Source organism: Aedes aegypti, chromosome 1, assembly GCF_002204515.2.
Source record: "Aedes aegypti strain LVP_AGWG chromosome 1, AaegL5.0 Primary Assembly, whole genome shotgun sequence".
In the NCBI taxonomy this organism is placed as follows: Eukaryota; Metazoa; Arthropoda; class Insecta; order Diptera; family Culicidae; genus Aedes; species Aedes aegypti.
In genome coordinates, this window is record NC_035107.1 from 149,163,242 (window position 1) to 149,180,128 (window position 16,887).

The 16,887-nt window shown below is 42.0% G+C and overlaps 2 protein-coding genes and 1 long non-coding RNA gene across 4 annotated transcripts in view; 1 reads left to right on the plus strand and 2 right to left on the minus strand.

Annotated features, from left to right (window-relative positions):
• Positions 1 to 1,235: 1,235 nt before the first annotated feature.
• On the minus strand, positions 1,236 to 10,248 carry LOC110678185. The gene is made up of 3 exons (XR_002501464.1): positions 9,950 to 10,248; positions 9,826 to 9,892; positions 1,236 to 1,430 (listed from the first exon to the last, which is right to left on the minus strand). It is a non-coding gene; the product is annotated as an uncharacterized LOC110678185 (long non-coding RNA).
• Positions 10,249 to 14,570: 4,322 nt separating this feature from the next.
• LOC5565331 overlaps positions 14,571 to 16,887 on the plus strand; it is a 48,689-nt gene continuing 46,372 nt past the window's right edge. Inside the window, exon 1 of one of the 2 annotated variants that reach the window (XM_021850820.1) lies at positions 14,571 to 15,208. In XM_021850820.1, the coding sequence (XP_021706512.1) occupies positions 15,140 to 15,208 (69 nt within the window). In that variant the 5' untranslated portion in view covers positions 14,571 to 15,139. The remainder of the gene's footprint in view (positions 15,209 to 16,887) is intronic. The other variant, XM_021850816.1, reaches the window with a different exon arrangement.
• LOC5569671 (mediator of RNA polymerase II transcription subunit 6) overlaps positions 15,193 to 16,887 on the minus strand; it is a 36,200-nt gene continuing 34,505 nt past the window's right edge. The window contains exon 3 of the mRNA XM_021850824.1: positions 15,193 to 15,610. Coding sequence (XP_021706516.1) covers positions 15,261 to 15,610 — 350 coding nt within the window. The 3' untranslated portion in view covers positions 15,193 to 15,260. The remainder of the gene's footprint in view (positions 15,611 to 16,887) is intronic.

Below are 16,887 nucleotides of genomic sequence, written 5' to 3' on the forward strand. Positions count from 1 at the left end.
TTGATTTTCATTGGTTTAAGTACAAAAAACATTTTTTTATGATTTTGTCACACCTTTTGGTTTAAACTCAAATGTTGGGTATATTTTGTTTTCCGTGTCCCTTCCGAAATGTCAGATAGGAACAACCCCAGTGTTCAAACTATATGCCCTGTGGCATTTTTGTCGAAAAAGTGAATGTCAAACAAGATCACAAGTGTCAAGGTTCATATTCGAAACCATTTTTAAAATTGAAGTTTAAAAATGTTATAGCCGTTATTTGAGCTGGAAAACTTGCTAAAGTAGTTGCAATAACATGCTCTTTCGTATTATTACATAAAAACAAGAATTCATTAAACATTTTAGGACCCAATTATTGGAAATTGGATATCGGCGGTGCAGTGTCGGCATTCAATCGAAAAATACTAAACCTCTCTGTAAACATTTTCGTATCGAATCAGAGGAGTAGTACCTTTGTGTAATTAGTATTTTTATTGCAGCTTTCAAGTCCAACACAATGGGTTCATGGGATGAGAAGCATCAGCCGTTTGGGAGTTTATATGGTGATAGCTGTGATAGTTCTTAGAGAAGATCTATTTTGCTACGATTCTGCTATAGAGAGGTGCAGGACCGATAGATTCTGGATTACAGGATCAGTGAACAATCAAAAATTAACAGCCTGGATTAAGGAGCCACACCTAACGTATGGGTAAACTTAAATATAACACGCGATTCAAATATAAAGTGAATCATGAACAATTTTTGTAGTATTAATTTACGTGATTTTACGATGAACACCAGATAACAATCCATAAAACGAAGGTCGTTACGAATAACATTTCTTTTTCTATGACGAACAGCGACATTGGAGAACTGATTCATAGACTGAGAAATTCGCTTTCACAGCTGTAGGGCATTCAGTTTCCTGTTTAATAGTGCACATTTCGTTTAACACTGGATTACTGGAGTAGTTTTTACAAGTACGGGAATCCGAAAAAATATGCATGATTGCATCCAACCGAGTCGGTGTCTTCTGCGGACTCATTATATGCAAATTAAGGGTTAATTTGTCTTTGGTTAAGTGCTGCACAGCCCAATGGTAGTGAAAGAAATACAAAATATTTATGGTCAGAATATTTGCAGATATCTTACATGCAAAAGTTAATCCAAAATAAGCCATATATTATCAGAATACCAGCTACATGTAAGATGTGGGAGTTGGAAAGAGTCAAGTTAAGTATTGAAAGTTTCATACATAATTATACATTTTTCAAGAAATTGCTTTTATTAAATACATATTTATGATTGGTTAATAATCTTGTCTTTGGAACTGTATAACGCCATACGAATAATTAGACCGTCCTTCACAAAGCTTTTGAAGTTGACATGCCTTTAACAAAATATTGAAAAAATCGGCTGGGTGGCATCATATCTGCTCAAATTGAAATGAAGACCTAGAAGAAATGAATTTTATGTTAAATAACAGCTGCAATATTCATTAATTGATTGATTATTGAAGTTTGAACAGGATCAAAATATACGAAACGTAACAACTTTTCACTTTTTTCATAGCAAACAACATGTTGCTATGATGATACGGGGATGTCATGAAAGGTCATGGATAAGTTGATGTAAATGAAGAAAAAATGCATTTGATGCAAGTTGATGCACATTAAATGTACATTGGAAAAGTGATCCACCCCTTGATTACCTCCTTGCTCGCTCCCTGGAAATTTGTCCCGTTGTCGGAATAGAGTTCGACCGGTTTGCCTCTGCGACACACAAAACGTCGAATCGCCATCAGACACGCCTGCGTCGTCAAGCTGTGTGCCACTTCCAGGTGAATCGCTCTCGTTGTGAGGCACGTAAATAGGCAGATCCAACGCTTTTCGGATCTTCGCCCAACCGTGACCATGATCGGACCGCAATAGTCCACGCCGGTGAAGCTGAATGGCCTCCACCCAGGAGTAATTCGCGCTACTGGGAGAGGTGCCATCCGAGGAACCTTTGGAGCGCATTTCCTTGTCTTACACCACAAGCAAGCCTACACCACCGCCTTTAATTCCGCTCGGAGATTCGGAATCCGAAAACGCTGTCGGACCTCGTTGACCACAGTCTCCGAATTCGCGTGCGCCGCTTGCTGATGGTAATATTCCAGCAACTTCCGGGTAATGGGATGCTTTTTCGGTAGAATAACCGGAAACCGGAGTTCGAAAGGGAGGAACGAACCCTGTGCTGCTCTGCCTTCCATCCTCAGTACACCATCATCGTCTAAAAACGGGCTGTCGCTGTACAGACTGCTGCACTTCTCGATCGGTTGCCACTCGCTGCGTGATACTTCACGGTTCTTCACCATAGTCTTCACTTCTTCCTCGTAAGAATCGACCTGTGCCGACCGCCAAAGATAGGCTTCCGCTCGCTGATGCTCTTCTCGCTTTAGTGGAACTGCCACCGCCGGTATGGTTCTCTTCACCAAACTGCGCACTCTAGGTGTTGCCGGAACCGCTTCGATCGCCAGACCCTTGCTCTTCCGGTCGCAGTTGGATATGAACCGGTAGACGCATGCAACCGCCCTGACCAACACCTTCCAACGGGAAATGCGCGACACATCGACCATCGACTATCGAAATGTCGTGAAGCAGATGACACGCCCGTACCTCTTCAGGAGTATTCGCTTCTACCGCTTCTTGATTTGTCCACCGTTCTTCCGGCTGGTAAAGAAAACTTGGACCTCGAAACCACGGTCCATTCGAGTCCAGGCTACACAGTATTTCGATCGGCCGAAATCGTGAACTTAATGCTGTAGCACCTTTGAACGTGATTTTTTCGGAATGGTGTCTTCGGACAAAAAATTTCTAAAAATATAGCGCATATATTGGCGGTAAATGTTAGTTCGCAACTTTGCCACGGGCGGCGCTGCGAAAATATTTTTTTTTGAGATGACGATCTTTAAATATGATGTCATCGGCAAAGTTGTAGATAATTCAAATACAAACAACTTTGCCAAAGACACCTAGTGTGTATTCAGCCGCATTTCCAAAATACGGGAGTATTTTATGAACGACCCCCTAAAACTAGTTTTTCTCCGATATTTTGAAAATACGAAGTTTCCGGTAGCAACAATGTTCTACAAAATTATGTAAACAGTCAAAATGAATCATTCTCTAGAAGACACTAGTCTTCTAAGGATCAAGGAAAAGCAGTTATAACCGTTTAAGTGCAAAAATCAGTCATTTTTCGGGTCCGTGTATTTATTCGGGTGGCAGCTGGTGGCAGATGAAAAAAAGTAGGAATCAAAATACATCATTAGTAGTTGTAAATGTCGATAGTGTCATTAGTATCCACGAGTATCCCTTTTACTTAGAGGAAGTTTCATCAATGACTCTTATTACCCTGTAGTACTTAGTTATATGATTGGTAGAGGGCTATGTGGCTCTATACTACTTTTTTTTCTTCTTGACACATTCTTCATCGTTACGCACAACCAATAGGTTCCAAATACATTTTTGAAGAAAGTTCTCAATCTTCTGAAAAGACGCTTTATGAAATGACTCGCCCTATAACTATTTTTCACTTGAGATTTTTGCGTTTTTTCGTACATCCCAAGTAACCAAATAGCACTTTAATTCGCTCTGCATGTTAGCATTATACAACTGACACGCTTAATTGGTCGAATAATAGCACTTAAAGACCAAAAAGATAAACTAGCAGGCTAGTGTTTACTACATGACACGTGCAAGAACGATGCGGTGAGTAGCAAATTGTTTTTTAAGGCACTCCGTGCTCGTGGCCACTACTGTGCCGTAATCAGTTTCTTTGTATCTACTATACCGATACAGATCTATTTTTAACTAATCTATATTTACATCTGCTTTCACTCTCTTCTACTCTTTTACTCTCACACCGAGCAGGTAGGAGAGAGCTCTGCTGTTCAGTCCAATCGATTTCCATAAGCCATAGTTCTTTGCTCTTGCATGAACCACCATTTTGCCGTGTTCCTAAGTCGTTTTGAGGCTAGCTGCCTACGAAGAGGGTCAGTTTGTCTCAGTCACCATCTGATACTGACGGAGGTTGGATGTGCTTCCCCAAAGCACTGTCCTCCGTGCGGCGTCTTCTGGTGGTTGGACGGGGGTTTTTTTGTGGAGGGGCTGGGAATTGAACCCATGACCTTCCGCTTATGAAGCGAAAGCGTAACCTCAAGTCTACGGACCCCCCAAAGTAGCAAATTAAGTGATGTATCAAATTCAAATCCAAAATCAGGCAAGTGCCTCAATATCAGATCATTTTGTAAATGAGTGTTGCAACCATAAGAACTGCGTTAACATTTAAACACTGATGTGATTTACAGAATAGTGATTCAATGATTTATTCTTTTCTCAACAGAATATTTCACCAAATTTGCATAGCTTGCACTTACTATAGTGTATACTATTACTATGTACGAAAAATAGCTAAAACTGCAAGCGAAAAATAGTTGTATGGCGAGTCATTTTGCAAAGACTAATTGAGAACTTTCTTCATAAAAGCATTTGGAACCTATTGAGTGTGTGTATAAAGATGAAGAATGTGTCAAGGAGAAGAAAAAGAAGAAGTTTGGAGTCCCATAGCCCTCTACCCATCACATAACTAAGTACTTCAGGGTAATAAGAGTCATTGATGAAACTTCCTCTAAGTAAAAGGGATACTCGTGGATACTAATGACACTATCGACATTTACAACTACTAATGATGTATTTTTAACCCTACTAGGTTTCATCTGCCACCAGCTGCCACCCAAATAAATACATGGACCCCAAAAATGACTGATTTTTGCACTTAAACGGTTATAACTGCTTTTCCTTGGTCTTTAGAAGATTAGTGTCTTCTAGAGAATGATTTATTTTGACTGTTTACACAATTTTGTAGAACATTGTTGCTACCGGAAACTTCACATTTTCAAAATATACGAGAAAAACTAGTTTTAGGGGGTCGTTCATAAAATACTCCCGTATTTTGGAAATGCGGCTGAATACACACTAGGTGTCTTTGGCAAAGTTGTTTGTATTTGAATTATCTACAACTTTGCCGAAGACATCATATTTAAAGATCGTCATCTCAAAAAAAATATTTTCGCAGCGCCGCCCGTGGCAAAGTTGCGAACTAACATTTACCGTCAATATATGCGCTATATTTTTAGAAAATTTTCGTCCGAAGACACCATTCCGAAAAAATCACGTTTAAAGGTGCTACAGAATTAAGTTCACGATTTCGGCCGATCGAAATACTGTGGGCTACTTCCACTCTTCCATTTCGTCAGATCGTCCGCGATGTTGCTTTTCGTCGATATCCAACGCCACTCGCTGTGCTTTGTGAGGCTCAAAATCTCGCCGATCCGGAACGCCACAAAAGGCTTGTACCGCCGCTGCTCTGAATGGATCCAGGAGACTACGGTTCTTGAATCCGACCAAATGAACCGTTGTTTGATGTCTAGCGAGTGCGCCTCGACGACCGTCTGCAATAATCTCGCTCCGATCACCGCCGCTTGCAGCTCTAGCCTCGGAATGGACATCATTTTCAACGGAGCAACCTTCGACCTCGCCATCACCAAAAAACAAGCTGGCCCATCACTTGTGAGCACCCGGAAATATGCCGCTGCACCATATGCGTCCTGGCTGGCGTCGACAAGCACGTGAAGTTGAAGCGTATCATAATCCACGGACCTCGACCCATGAAAATAGTAGCGGGGAATCTTCACCTGTTCAATCTCCGGGAGACGAGCTATCCACCGATCCCACTTCTCGCAGCTTCCGTCGTCGATCGGTTGATCCCAGTCGCTGCCGCTTCGCCACAGATCCTGGATCAGCATTTTCCCGTGGATCACGAATGTTGCCAGCATTCCTAGCGGATCGAACAGACTCATAACGCTGCTCATCACCATCCTCTTAGTCGGCCGACGATCGCCAGAGAAATACGGCACCAGATCTTCTCGAAGCTTCGCCAGAAAGGTGAACTCGTCGCTAACTGGATTCCACACTATTCCTAGCACACGCTCCAGATTGGATTCTTTATCCTGCAGGATCTGCACGTTCTGGTCGGGTGTGCGCTCCCCGATGCCATGGAGAAACTCTTCCGAATTCGACACCCAGTTTCGGATCTCGAACCCGCCCTTGGAATGGACGAATATCACTTCTTGGGCCCTCTTCACTGCTTCTTCGACGGTGTCCGTGCTGTCGAAATAATCGTCCACGTAATGATTCTCGACTATCGCTCTAGCCGCTTCCGGAAACTGTCCGGCGTATTCCTCTGCGTTACGGTTCTTGACGAACTGCGCCGTGCAAGGAGAACTCGTCGCGCCAAACATCGTCACGTCGATTATGTAGATCTTCATCTCTTCCGACGCGCTGTTGCGGAAAACGAACCGCGCTCGCTTGTCTGCTGCGCGCACTCGCACTTGCAGATACATCTCCCTGATGTCGCCTCCGAAACCTACTACTCGCTCACGGAATTTCGCTAGAACATTGGGAAGCGGAGTCAACATGTCCGGCCCCTTCAACAACTTCGAGTTCAACGACACACCGTTGACCGCCGCCGCCGCGTCCCACACCAGACGCACTTTTCCCGGCTTCTTGGGATGCACCACCACGCTGATCAGCAAGTACCACACCTCTTCTGGCTCGAATTGTCTTAAATCCCCTTCTGTTGCTACGTGAATGCAGCCCTTCATCGCATAGTCGTTAATCAACTCGCTTACCTTCTTGCACAGCTGATCGTCTTTCGCTAGCCGCCTTTCCAGACAACGGAAACGCTTCATCACCATCGGGTAGCTGTCGGGGAACCGTACTTCGTCCTCCTTCCACAATAGCCCCGTCTCAAAGCGATCACCAATTCGCACAGTCGCATTGCTGAGAATCGCCTTCGCTCGCTTATCTTCTTCGGATTCCGGCAGCATCGCCACGGAAATCACCGACTCCTCCAGGGTGTAGTGGCTTCGTAACATGTCATGCAACTCCTGGTTCGAAACCGTTTCACAGTTGTGATGGCCGACTATTCCAGACTCGGCTCGGCTTGCACACGTAGGACCGTAGATCGTCCAACCAAGCTTGGATCGGACGGCGATTGGTTCATCCGGTTTACCAATCCTGGATTCAAGAGGCGCATACAGATGGATGTCCTTCAGTTCTATCAAGATTTGCGGGACTCCTCGATGGAATTCGGCCACCGGCAGACCTCGCAGGTGGGGATGGCCGTTGACGACTTCCGACAAAGCGACCGTTTGCTGCGGTAGCTTCAAACTTTCCACCGTATGGGCGGCTTTGATGCGGAAACGCTGCGTCGATCCTCGGGCTGAAACGAAGATCTCTACCTTTTGCGAATCCTTCTCCACTCGGGACACGCCAGCTGTCCAAGTAACTCGGAGCGGCTGCGTCACACCTCTGGCTTGCAACGCGATGGCCAACGACTTCTCCAGCAACGTGTATGACGACCCTTCGTCAAGGAAAGCAATGGTGTCTACGGCCAGCTTCCCGTTGTAGACAGTGATCGGTATCATCCGGAAAATCACCGACTGGCGATGCAGATGCACGTTGCAATTCGTGCTAACCGTTTGGTCGAAGTGCAGCAGCGGATTGTGGTGTTCGTTGCACTGGTTCACGTTGCACCGGAAGTTCAGTTTGCATCGTGCGCTCCCGTGTTCGTTGAGGCACAGATGGCAAAGCTTCCACTTCCGTACCGCTTCCCATCTTTCCGACAGACGCAACCTCTTGAAAGTGTCGCAGTTCCGAATCCGATGATCGCAGCGGCCGCAAATCCTGCATGGCTTCTTCTCCCTTTGCGGAACTTGGTGGACTGCTCCGCTGTCTTCAACGTTGTGCGTGTGCAAAAATCCGGCATGCTCATTCCTTCCCTTCTTCTTCCGGAACGCTTGATCCGATGCAACTGGTGCCGACTCGCTGTACGGAGTGATCTCGCTAGCATCCTTAACGATTCGCGAGAGAAAGTTGTACAATGTCCGGAGCGTAACGATTTGGGCTTTCCTCCGGTACCGCACCCATTCCAGCTGCGTGCTGGCAGGCAGTTTTTCCGTCAACTCCTGGATGAGCATCGGGTTGATGAGATGCGCTGTCAGTCCCGTTGCCTCCAAATGGTCGGTAAGCTGCTGAACGACGACACCGAACTGAATGAACGTCGCCAATTTATCCCCTTTTGGCGACGGAGCCTATCGCACGTTCGAAAGCAGCATATTCAGCAGCTGCTCAGGCCTTCCGTACAGCATCCGCAAGGTTTTGATAATTTGCGGCACTGCACTGGGAAGTAGCAACCTGCTTCTCACCGCATCCAGCGCTTGACCCTTCAAGCACTCTTGAAGTCGTGCAAGATTCTCGACATTGGAAAATCCACACGCTTTAGTAGACGTCTCGTAGGCACTGATGAACATCGGCCATTCTTCGAGCCGCCCCGTGAATGTAGGAAACTGCCGAGCGGATAGTTGGGTCACAGACAAACAGACGTAACACTTAGAACAAATCTCGATCAAAATCATAGTCACGAGGACATGTACGCCCAATGCTAAAATTAGTGTGTTTGGCCGACGGACTAACAGATGGCGTTAGTGTGTAAACGTCAAACGCGAACAAAAACGATGTGAGCGCTGCGGGTAGTGGATTGGCCTCCTACCATATTTTTGAATCGACCGTTAAAAAGGTGGTCGATGGACAATGATGAGAGTGTGACGTCTGTTTGTCTGTGGTTGGGCCTTCGTTGGTCCACGCATAACGATTTCGGGACGCATTCCGAAGTCTTCCTCCTGCGACGAGCTCTCTTCCTCTGAATCCGAATCTTCGGACTCCTTTTCCTCGGATGTTTCGTTGGCTGGATACAATCCTTGAGCCTCTTCTTCGACTTCGACGAACTGCTTTTTCTTCTTCTTCTGCAACGCTGGATGCCCTAGCGGAGTGCGCTTGTCGCTTACAGCAGGTAGCGAGGTCAAATCCTGTAGTACAGGCGGTGCAACTCCGGACGCTTTCGGTGTGGAAAACTTGCTGAAGGCTCCACGGTAATCCTCACGGTCTGCTTTCATCGGTTCAGCTGTTTTCCGGTTTGATTTGCTCGACTTTCGTTTCTCGGGCTCATCTTCATCCGGCTTTTCCATCCCCGACTTCGCTTGCTTGGACTTCCATTCTTCCTGACTTTCTCCATTTACGGCTCCGAATGCTCCTCTTTCCCGTTCTGCTACCTCTTTCCTTGCCGAATCAACCTTCACATTCTCCAGCTTCGCTTGCATCTGCCTCAGCATCTCATCGCGCTTCTTCCGGTGGGCTTCTTCTTCTGTCACCTGCAGTTCCATTTGCTCCTGCTCGTACGCCAACTCCATATCCCGCTTCTCCTTTTCCGCCTGCTGACGCAGCAGAAATAGCTTTTTCTGATGCTCCAGCCTCTTCTTGTGAAGGATTTTCTCCAATTCAATGGCCTGTCTTTCCTTCTCCATCTCTTGCTCGAGTTTTTCCAACTCCTCTTCTAGGCCGGGTGGCCCCTCTTTGTCCGCCAACAGGCGCAGACACTCTTCGCACGACCACGAAACGTCCCTCACATCGGCCGACACACCAGCACATCCGAAATGGTACCACCGTTGACAGTGGTCACAAAACACCATCTCACTCTCGTCATCATCCGGACGATGGCAACCCGCGCAGTTGAAACCTGTCCTTTCAGGATCCTGACTTGGTCTCGACATTATAAAATTTTCAAGAATGTTCGTTCGGACCAGTTCTCGAAATAAAATTTCCACAGCAGTGTTATTCGGTTACAGCAGCTTGAAACTAAATGTATTCAATTAATTTTCTTGCTATTATTTCCTAATTATTTTTAACTTACATTTTATAGTTTGCGTTTAATTATCCTTTTCTTTGCAGGTTTCGTTCGCTCGGGCTTGATCACCAAACTGTGAATCATCTTCAATAAATATCAACTAGTTTACAATACGTTTTCTACTACTTACAGCTATATCCGAAATCTCGAAAACCAATTCCGAACTGCTATTTCTCCTTCCACAGCACTTTTCAATTCTACTTTGCACAATTGCGTAAAAAAACTAGAAATTTGTCTACGCGCTCGAATTCAATTCATCTAACTTTGCAATGGCTACGATACAGTAACTTTTTCTCAATTTACAAAATAATCTTCCTCCCCAATATTTACTTTTTGCGCCGGGACGAATTCAACACCCGACAGTTTGCTTACTCTAATTCGCCTACCTACTACACGCTACCAAACCGACACCTTCAGTTGGGTGATGGTTGTTCGATGTTGGGTGGTGCGAACACGGAGTAAGTAAGAATTTTAACTTTCGCAACCCAACCGCTACTTTCACCGCTCCGTTGTATGGAGAGACAAAGTGACTTAACCACGAATCAAAACAAAACACTACTTGAGCCGATTTTACACTGAAGCTAAGTATGCTGTTTCGCTCAAGAAAAGTAAAGAAATTCCTTGACTGAATGGGTCAAGAAATTTCCTACAGAGAGCCCCCTTTGAAGTGACATTTCTTCTCAACTGCGTACTGCGATCAGAAAAATGTGATTTTCTTGACCATTTCTTGGAAGAAATTTTCCACGCATCGAGATAGGCGATTCCTTTTCTTGTCAGTAGCAAACCAGCCTTGATAGAAAAACGTCGAAAGTAACGGAAAGAAACGGCTTATCATTTTTCTATAATTATTTTTGTAGAAAATAATAGAAACTATCTAGTTTTTGAACGCGAGTTTTTTGTATACAAAATTTATGCGATGTACACTGCGAAAAAATGTTAAAAAGGTGATTCATTTTAAAACAGTTTTAGAAGACAGGTTGTGATTCTTCTTAATTAATTTTCTCAAAACCGCATGAAAGTTACTTACGTCGATTTGAAAAAGTAATCGAGAACTGTCAAGCAATGATCCATTTGATTAACATTATATTGTGCTTTGCTTTGATAAATGGATTATTGGCCTTTTCATGTGACAGGTCCGTCTATGCATTTGTTTACATCGGTGGAGGACCGGTGCATACACGAGGCTGTCATTTTCATAGAAGAACTGTCAAAGAGCTCCCCGATCAGCTGTTTTTGAACGTCATGTGAATAGGCCTATAGAGCGCTGCATATGACGAGCCTAACCTCACTTATTTGACAGCTGCTGGTCCTGTTGTTTACGTTTCGGACTTAATCGTTTTTTCCATCATTTTTTCATCTTCGCATTTCTATCACCAGCATGCTGATGGTGACGATTTTCCACGGTAGGAAGATAGAATAATACGATCCGTGGGTATCTGCAGTGGATTTGACCTCTCATCGCAGCAAACTTTCACGAAATTAAGAATGATTCGAAAAGAGTACTAAGTCCAAACTGTAAACAACAGGACCAGTACCTGTCAAAATTGATGCGTGACGTCACAGTGCAGTGGAGTATTGGGAAAGTTGTGTATCGCACTTCGAAGGTCACCAAGCAGTGGTTCCAAATATGTTTCCATGCAAATGGATTCATACCCAAAGTTCTTCAAATGTACATTTACGCGACAAATTACACTGGTTTTTTTATCCAAATGCAGATTTGCACTTGACTGCATCATTGCCACAATTAATAATAATCGAACACGCCTATTTCAAGTGGCTGACATACTTTTACAAATGTTTTACAAGCAAGTTTTCGTGAAACAAATAAAACAAACAAACTAGCAATCCTGCTGAGAGCACATGCTTTTGCTAAAACGAAAACAATTTTCGTTGGCGCGAAACCGATTCACTGCTTTTTCTTGCTCGCCAACGGCGAAAACAAAGGGTTTGACGTTTCCGCACTTATGAACCCGCCCGCACTTCTGAAGTGCGGGGCCCAATAAGGTGGGAACTGCGCAATAAATGCTTTGTAGCATTATTTTAATTCCGCATTATGTTAAGCGTTAAGAGTGAATACACTTAAATGAATTTTATTGTTGAAACTGCTGAATCCGTAGTAAAATTAAGAACTGCACCAACGATTTTCAACCTACTACCACCTACTACATTAATCTGTTAACTCTATCAAAACATAGTCAACATCACTACACAAGAAATTATATTCGGTCTATTTAACCAGAGTGGCAGTATTTCAGCCTCCTGACACCGCCCATACTACCCCATTGGAAAATAACGAGCAAACGTCTTTGGTTCCCACTGACAGCTCAATATTTGTAAACAATAGTCGTTTAAGGGCCAACAATCGAGAAAGGCGTAATCTTTTATGCAGAAAATTTTTTTTCTCTCAACAACAGTTAGATTGGCACAAACAAACGGTTGCTAACTGTTCGTTTGCAGTACAGCAAGGTAATTTGAGTTGGTGTAGTTAGCGTGGAACACATTAAAAAATCGAAAAAAATCCCCGATATGATTACGCCACTTAACGTTGTTGTTCTTGAGTTTTATGCCGAACTCAAAAACATGGCTGCCTAGCACCAGGTTGCAGTATTTATAACTGGAAACATTCTTGATTTGACAAGTTTGGCATTATACTTTTGACCACACTTTCTTCTTCGGTGGGTGTCACAGATTGAAATGCAATGCTTTGGGTTTGTTCACAAATTTCATAAAGCCGAAAATGGGCATTTTTGACATCCACCCACCCCTTCGTAACGCTTTTTGTAAGAATGCTCTACAAATTTTGTATGAACTGTAACGCCATGAGGACACCCACCCACCCCCTTCAGCGTTATGAAATTTGTGAATGGGCCCTTTGTAGTGGACGATACTATTGACATGGTTTTCATTTACTGCATTGCTCAGTGATTTTTACCAGATTATGGTACACTTAATAGATTTTTGTAGTCGATTGAAAATCGTTGGTGCAGTTCTTAATTCTACCATAGATTCGGTAGATTATACAACAAAATTTGCTTGCGTGTATACAGTTATGCTGTAAGACGATCAAGCACGTTCGCACTCGCTCATTTCGTTTTGTGGGAAATGGAAGAAGAACAATTTTCATAATGAAATGACTTTCTTCCATCTCGAATTCCGATTTTAAGGATATATGTATTCATTCAGAATTATGTTGTATTTTATCTATGAGACTCTTTTATTCATATGGAGCGAGAAGAAATGTCGATCAATTTCTCTCACCTGATCTGAAATCTTTTCAATACTCTAGGACTTTGTTTTGTGAGTTAAGTTCTGTTATTTCATCTACGAGAAAGAATGGTGATCAAATTCTTTCTATTGATGTTCCATTTGGTGAGGAAAGGAAACCACTGTTGTTCAATCGCCGAAGAGAATTCTTTCTATTCGTAAAAACTGGGCGAATAGTAATGGTTGACACACTCAGTGGCTTGGTTTATAAAGAAGTTTGATCCTACCTTATCACATCAGCAGCTTTAGCACAGGACACCAACGCGCCAGTCATCGAGCACATCATCATCCAAGTTGTGGGTTCGAATCCTGATTCCAACAAAAAAAAAATCATTGAGATGGTAAAAAAAAACATTGAAAGGTAGCCAATGGACTCATTTACTCTAACGCATGCCCGAAATATGCATTATTTTAAGCTAATATACATCATAATCCCTAAAAATACAACCATAAATGCTTTAGTAGGGCTTGTGCATTAAACCTGCTTTATCAAATATTGCACTAATTTGGTTGTTGTGGGGCCCTTTCCCACTTTAATTATGCTTTATACGGCTCTTAAAGATTATGTCACTTTAAAACAAAATCTGATAGCACACTATAGAGATAAATTCCATCCAGAATGAGTCGGAAGAAATAAAAATCGAGCTCGATAGTCTTCGGTTGGGATTAAATTTTGAACATGATTTCAGTATGATAGAATAGTGCGGACTATCAAGATTCTATGGTGAAAATTAAAAAAATATTGAAAATGGGGGTTTTGTGTAATTTAAAATTTGAGTTGTATTTTTGAATTTTTCATGAAATTTTTCTTGTAGGCCAAACGGTTCACTACAACTTCTTCATAGAACATTTTTCTATAGAATCAACAGTTAGAATTTTTCGAATAAGTTGCATGCAAAAATGTATAGGCCATTTATTTATTCTTATTTCTCTAAGTTATTCTCGAGTCAAAATGATTGATTTTTCTTTGGAAAACACTTATTCTATCATACCAAAAACATGTGTAAAATTTATTGCTAATCGAAGATGGTCGAGTTCTATGGCTGACCGATTTGACATGGAATTCGTCTAGAGCAAACATGAAGTATTCATATATAGATACGTGGTTATCTGAATAATTTGACCAAGTACCCAAGTTAGCATGCTGCTCAAGCTGCAATATACGCACATAAACGGTGTACATAAAGCTAGCATCACTATATATGTACAATTAAAGTCGATTCAAAGTGGCTGCCTCAAAGCTACAACTTAATAATAACAATTCAACTACAATTCAATATGGCTTCTAGCTCTATAGGGTACAGAGCTATTTGGGCACTTCCATGATTCACTTTGGCATGGGGGTTTTTTCTTGGCCGAATTGTCTTAAACTTGACAAGAAGAAGCACTTCAATACCCCGCATATTGTAGCCAAATATAAGATAAGTAGCTTTCAAAAAACCCCACTGCCGAAGTGTATCAAAAGTGCCAAGAATAGAATCCGGCTCCCTACACCGTTGATATGCATTAATTGCAGCTTGAGCGGCGTGATTACTTGGGTATAGTGACTAAAATAAGTGATGATAAAACCGAAAAACCACTGTACAGTTTTTGTTACGTCTACGACGGTTTTTCCGTATTGTGACGGCTGAGACTGACTAGACTTCGAGGCATTTCAATATTGGCATTCATTCAAATTTTATGTTTACTATCAATGCGATTAAAAATACATTCGGGTTAGTCCTCCGAGTGAAATGAGGCGTGGAAGCTGTCGCATTAATAATGAAAATTCAAACTCGAATCCCAGGTAACCATGCTGCTCAAGCCGTTCCCACTTCAAATTGCACCTATCTTTCTGTACACCGTTTATATGCATAATTTGCAACTTGAGCAGCATGGTTACTTGGGAATGCATATACCATGAGAAGGTATCATACAAAAGCAGATCTATCTCGTCGTATCACGTCGTATCGCTTGAAGAATAAAACCCGATTGGCTCGATTTTCGAACAGCTGATCGCGAGGATGTTTCCTAATGTGAACTGTTTCAGTTTACCAGCGTATTTTATCAGAGAAGCATGGCTAACAACAGAAGGAGAAGTGCTTTGAAAAAAGTGTTCAAGTCGAAAGATTGCATAAGATTTAAGGTAGCGTTGTTTAATGTGCACATGAAATTGTGGATTGTGTAATACAAAAATTTTACATCTTAATTTTCTTCTCCGGTGGAGGTTTCATATCACTGCGGGTCTCTTCCTTAATGCCTGATATAAGAAGACCCGCGCCAGTATCGTTCGGATCAATCGAGGCATGTTCAACAGGTTCCTGTTTAATGTTCACCGAATCGTGTCCATCTGCGTTGTTCGTGCCAGTGTTTCCATTTTGGTTCTGGTGGGATGCGTTCTGTGTCTGATGCATTTGGGGAAGTGGAAGAGGAAATTTCCTCAATAAATCGCCCAAGAGCATGTCCACGCGTTGCCGTTGAAATAGAGAGCTCGGTTCCTCTTTAGCTGGTGTCTCTTTACTTTTCTCGGATTTGTTTTTTTCTGCAACTAAAATTATTTAGAGAAAAAAATCTATTTAATTAAACTTTTTTGGAATATTTTTTTTGTATGTTTTTATGCATGAGATTTTTTGTATGTACCGTCGAACGGGGCTTCTTTTGATTTATGTACGTAACAAATATGCCAAATATGAGGCAAATCCATGATGAAATGAAAAGAAATGCATAAATAACAAAAATAAAAAAATGTGTCCATTTAAAACAAAACCAGGATTACTTTGGATTACCCTTTTAGAAATCAATACAATTTATCATTATCAAATGAGTTTTTTTTTATGTGTTAGATATTTTTGAGATGATGTTTCCAATGTGCTTGAACTAATAAATTAATTCAATTCAATTTATTTAATGTTCTAGGCAGTTAATCAAATTGTCATCGATGAGACAGAAAGTTCGAGTCTTCGACAAAGTTGTTTTACAAGTCAAAGACATCCGGAAGCAAACAGTTTAGTTCTGCCGCTAGGTGGCGCTAGTAAGTAAGTGAAAATGAGCATTTTAAGCAAGTCCTTCTTGCGATCCACGTGAGATGAAAAAAGCTCGAGTCTTCAGCAAAGTTGTGCAGAGTGTCAAGGACATCCGGAAAGCAGACTTTTTAATAAAAAATATTCGGTGGGTGCCACTAGTGAGCAAATAAAATTTAGGATTTCAAGCAAGCTATATCTTCAGATCCAGATAAGATAGAAAATTGGAGTCCAATTATTTACACTCGAATCACTAGTAAATGAAGCAAATCAGGACTGAATCACTTGAATATGAAATATGACAGACCTGAAACATTTGATTATAGTAAATCAGTCACGATTATGAAGAGATTTCAATATAAATCATTTGAAAGCTTTTAACTTTCAGACCTGTGTCAAATGAATAAATATTCAAACATAACTTTATTACTTGAAAATGAAGTAAAACAAACCTAAATCACATGAAAATGGAGTTAATCAGTCCTGAATTCCTTAAATATGAAGCAAACCAAACCCGAATGACTAAAAAATAAATGAATTCAAACTCTAAACTTGAAAACGAAGTAAATTAAACATGAATCACTTGTAAATGAATGAATCAGACCTAAATCACTCAAAGATGAATATGAAGTAAATCAGCCCTGAGTCTCAATAAAATGAAGTCAATTGTACCTGGAACACTTGAATAAAAAGTGAATCAGATTTTATTCACTTGAAATTAAGTGAATCAGCCCTAAACTGCTTGAACGTAAACTGAATCATATCTGACCAACTGGAAAATGCAGTGAAACAATACTGAATGACC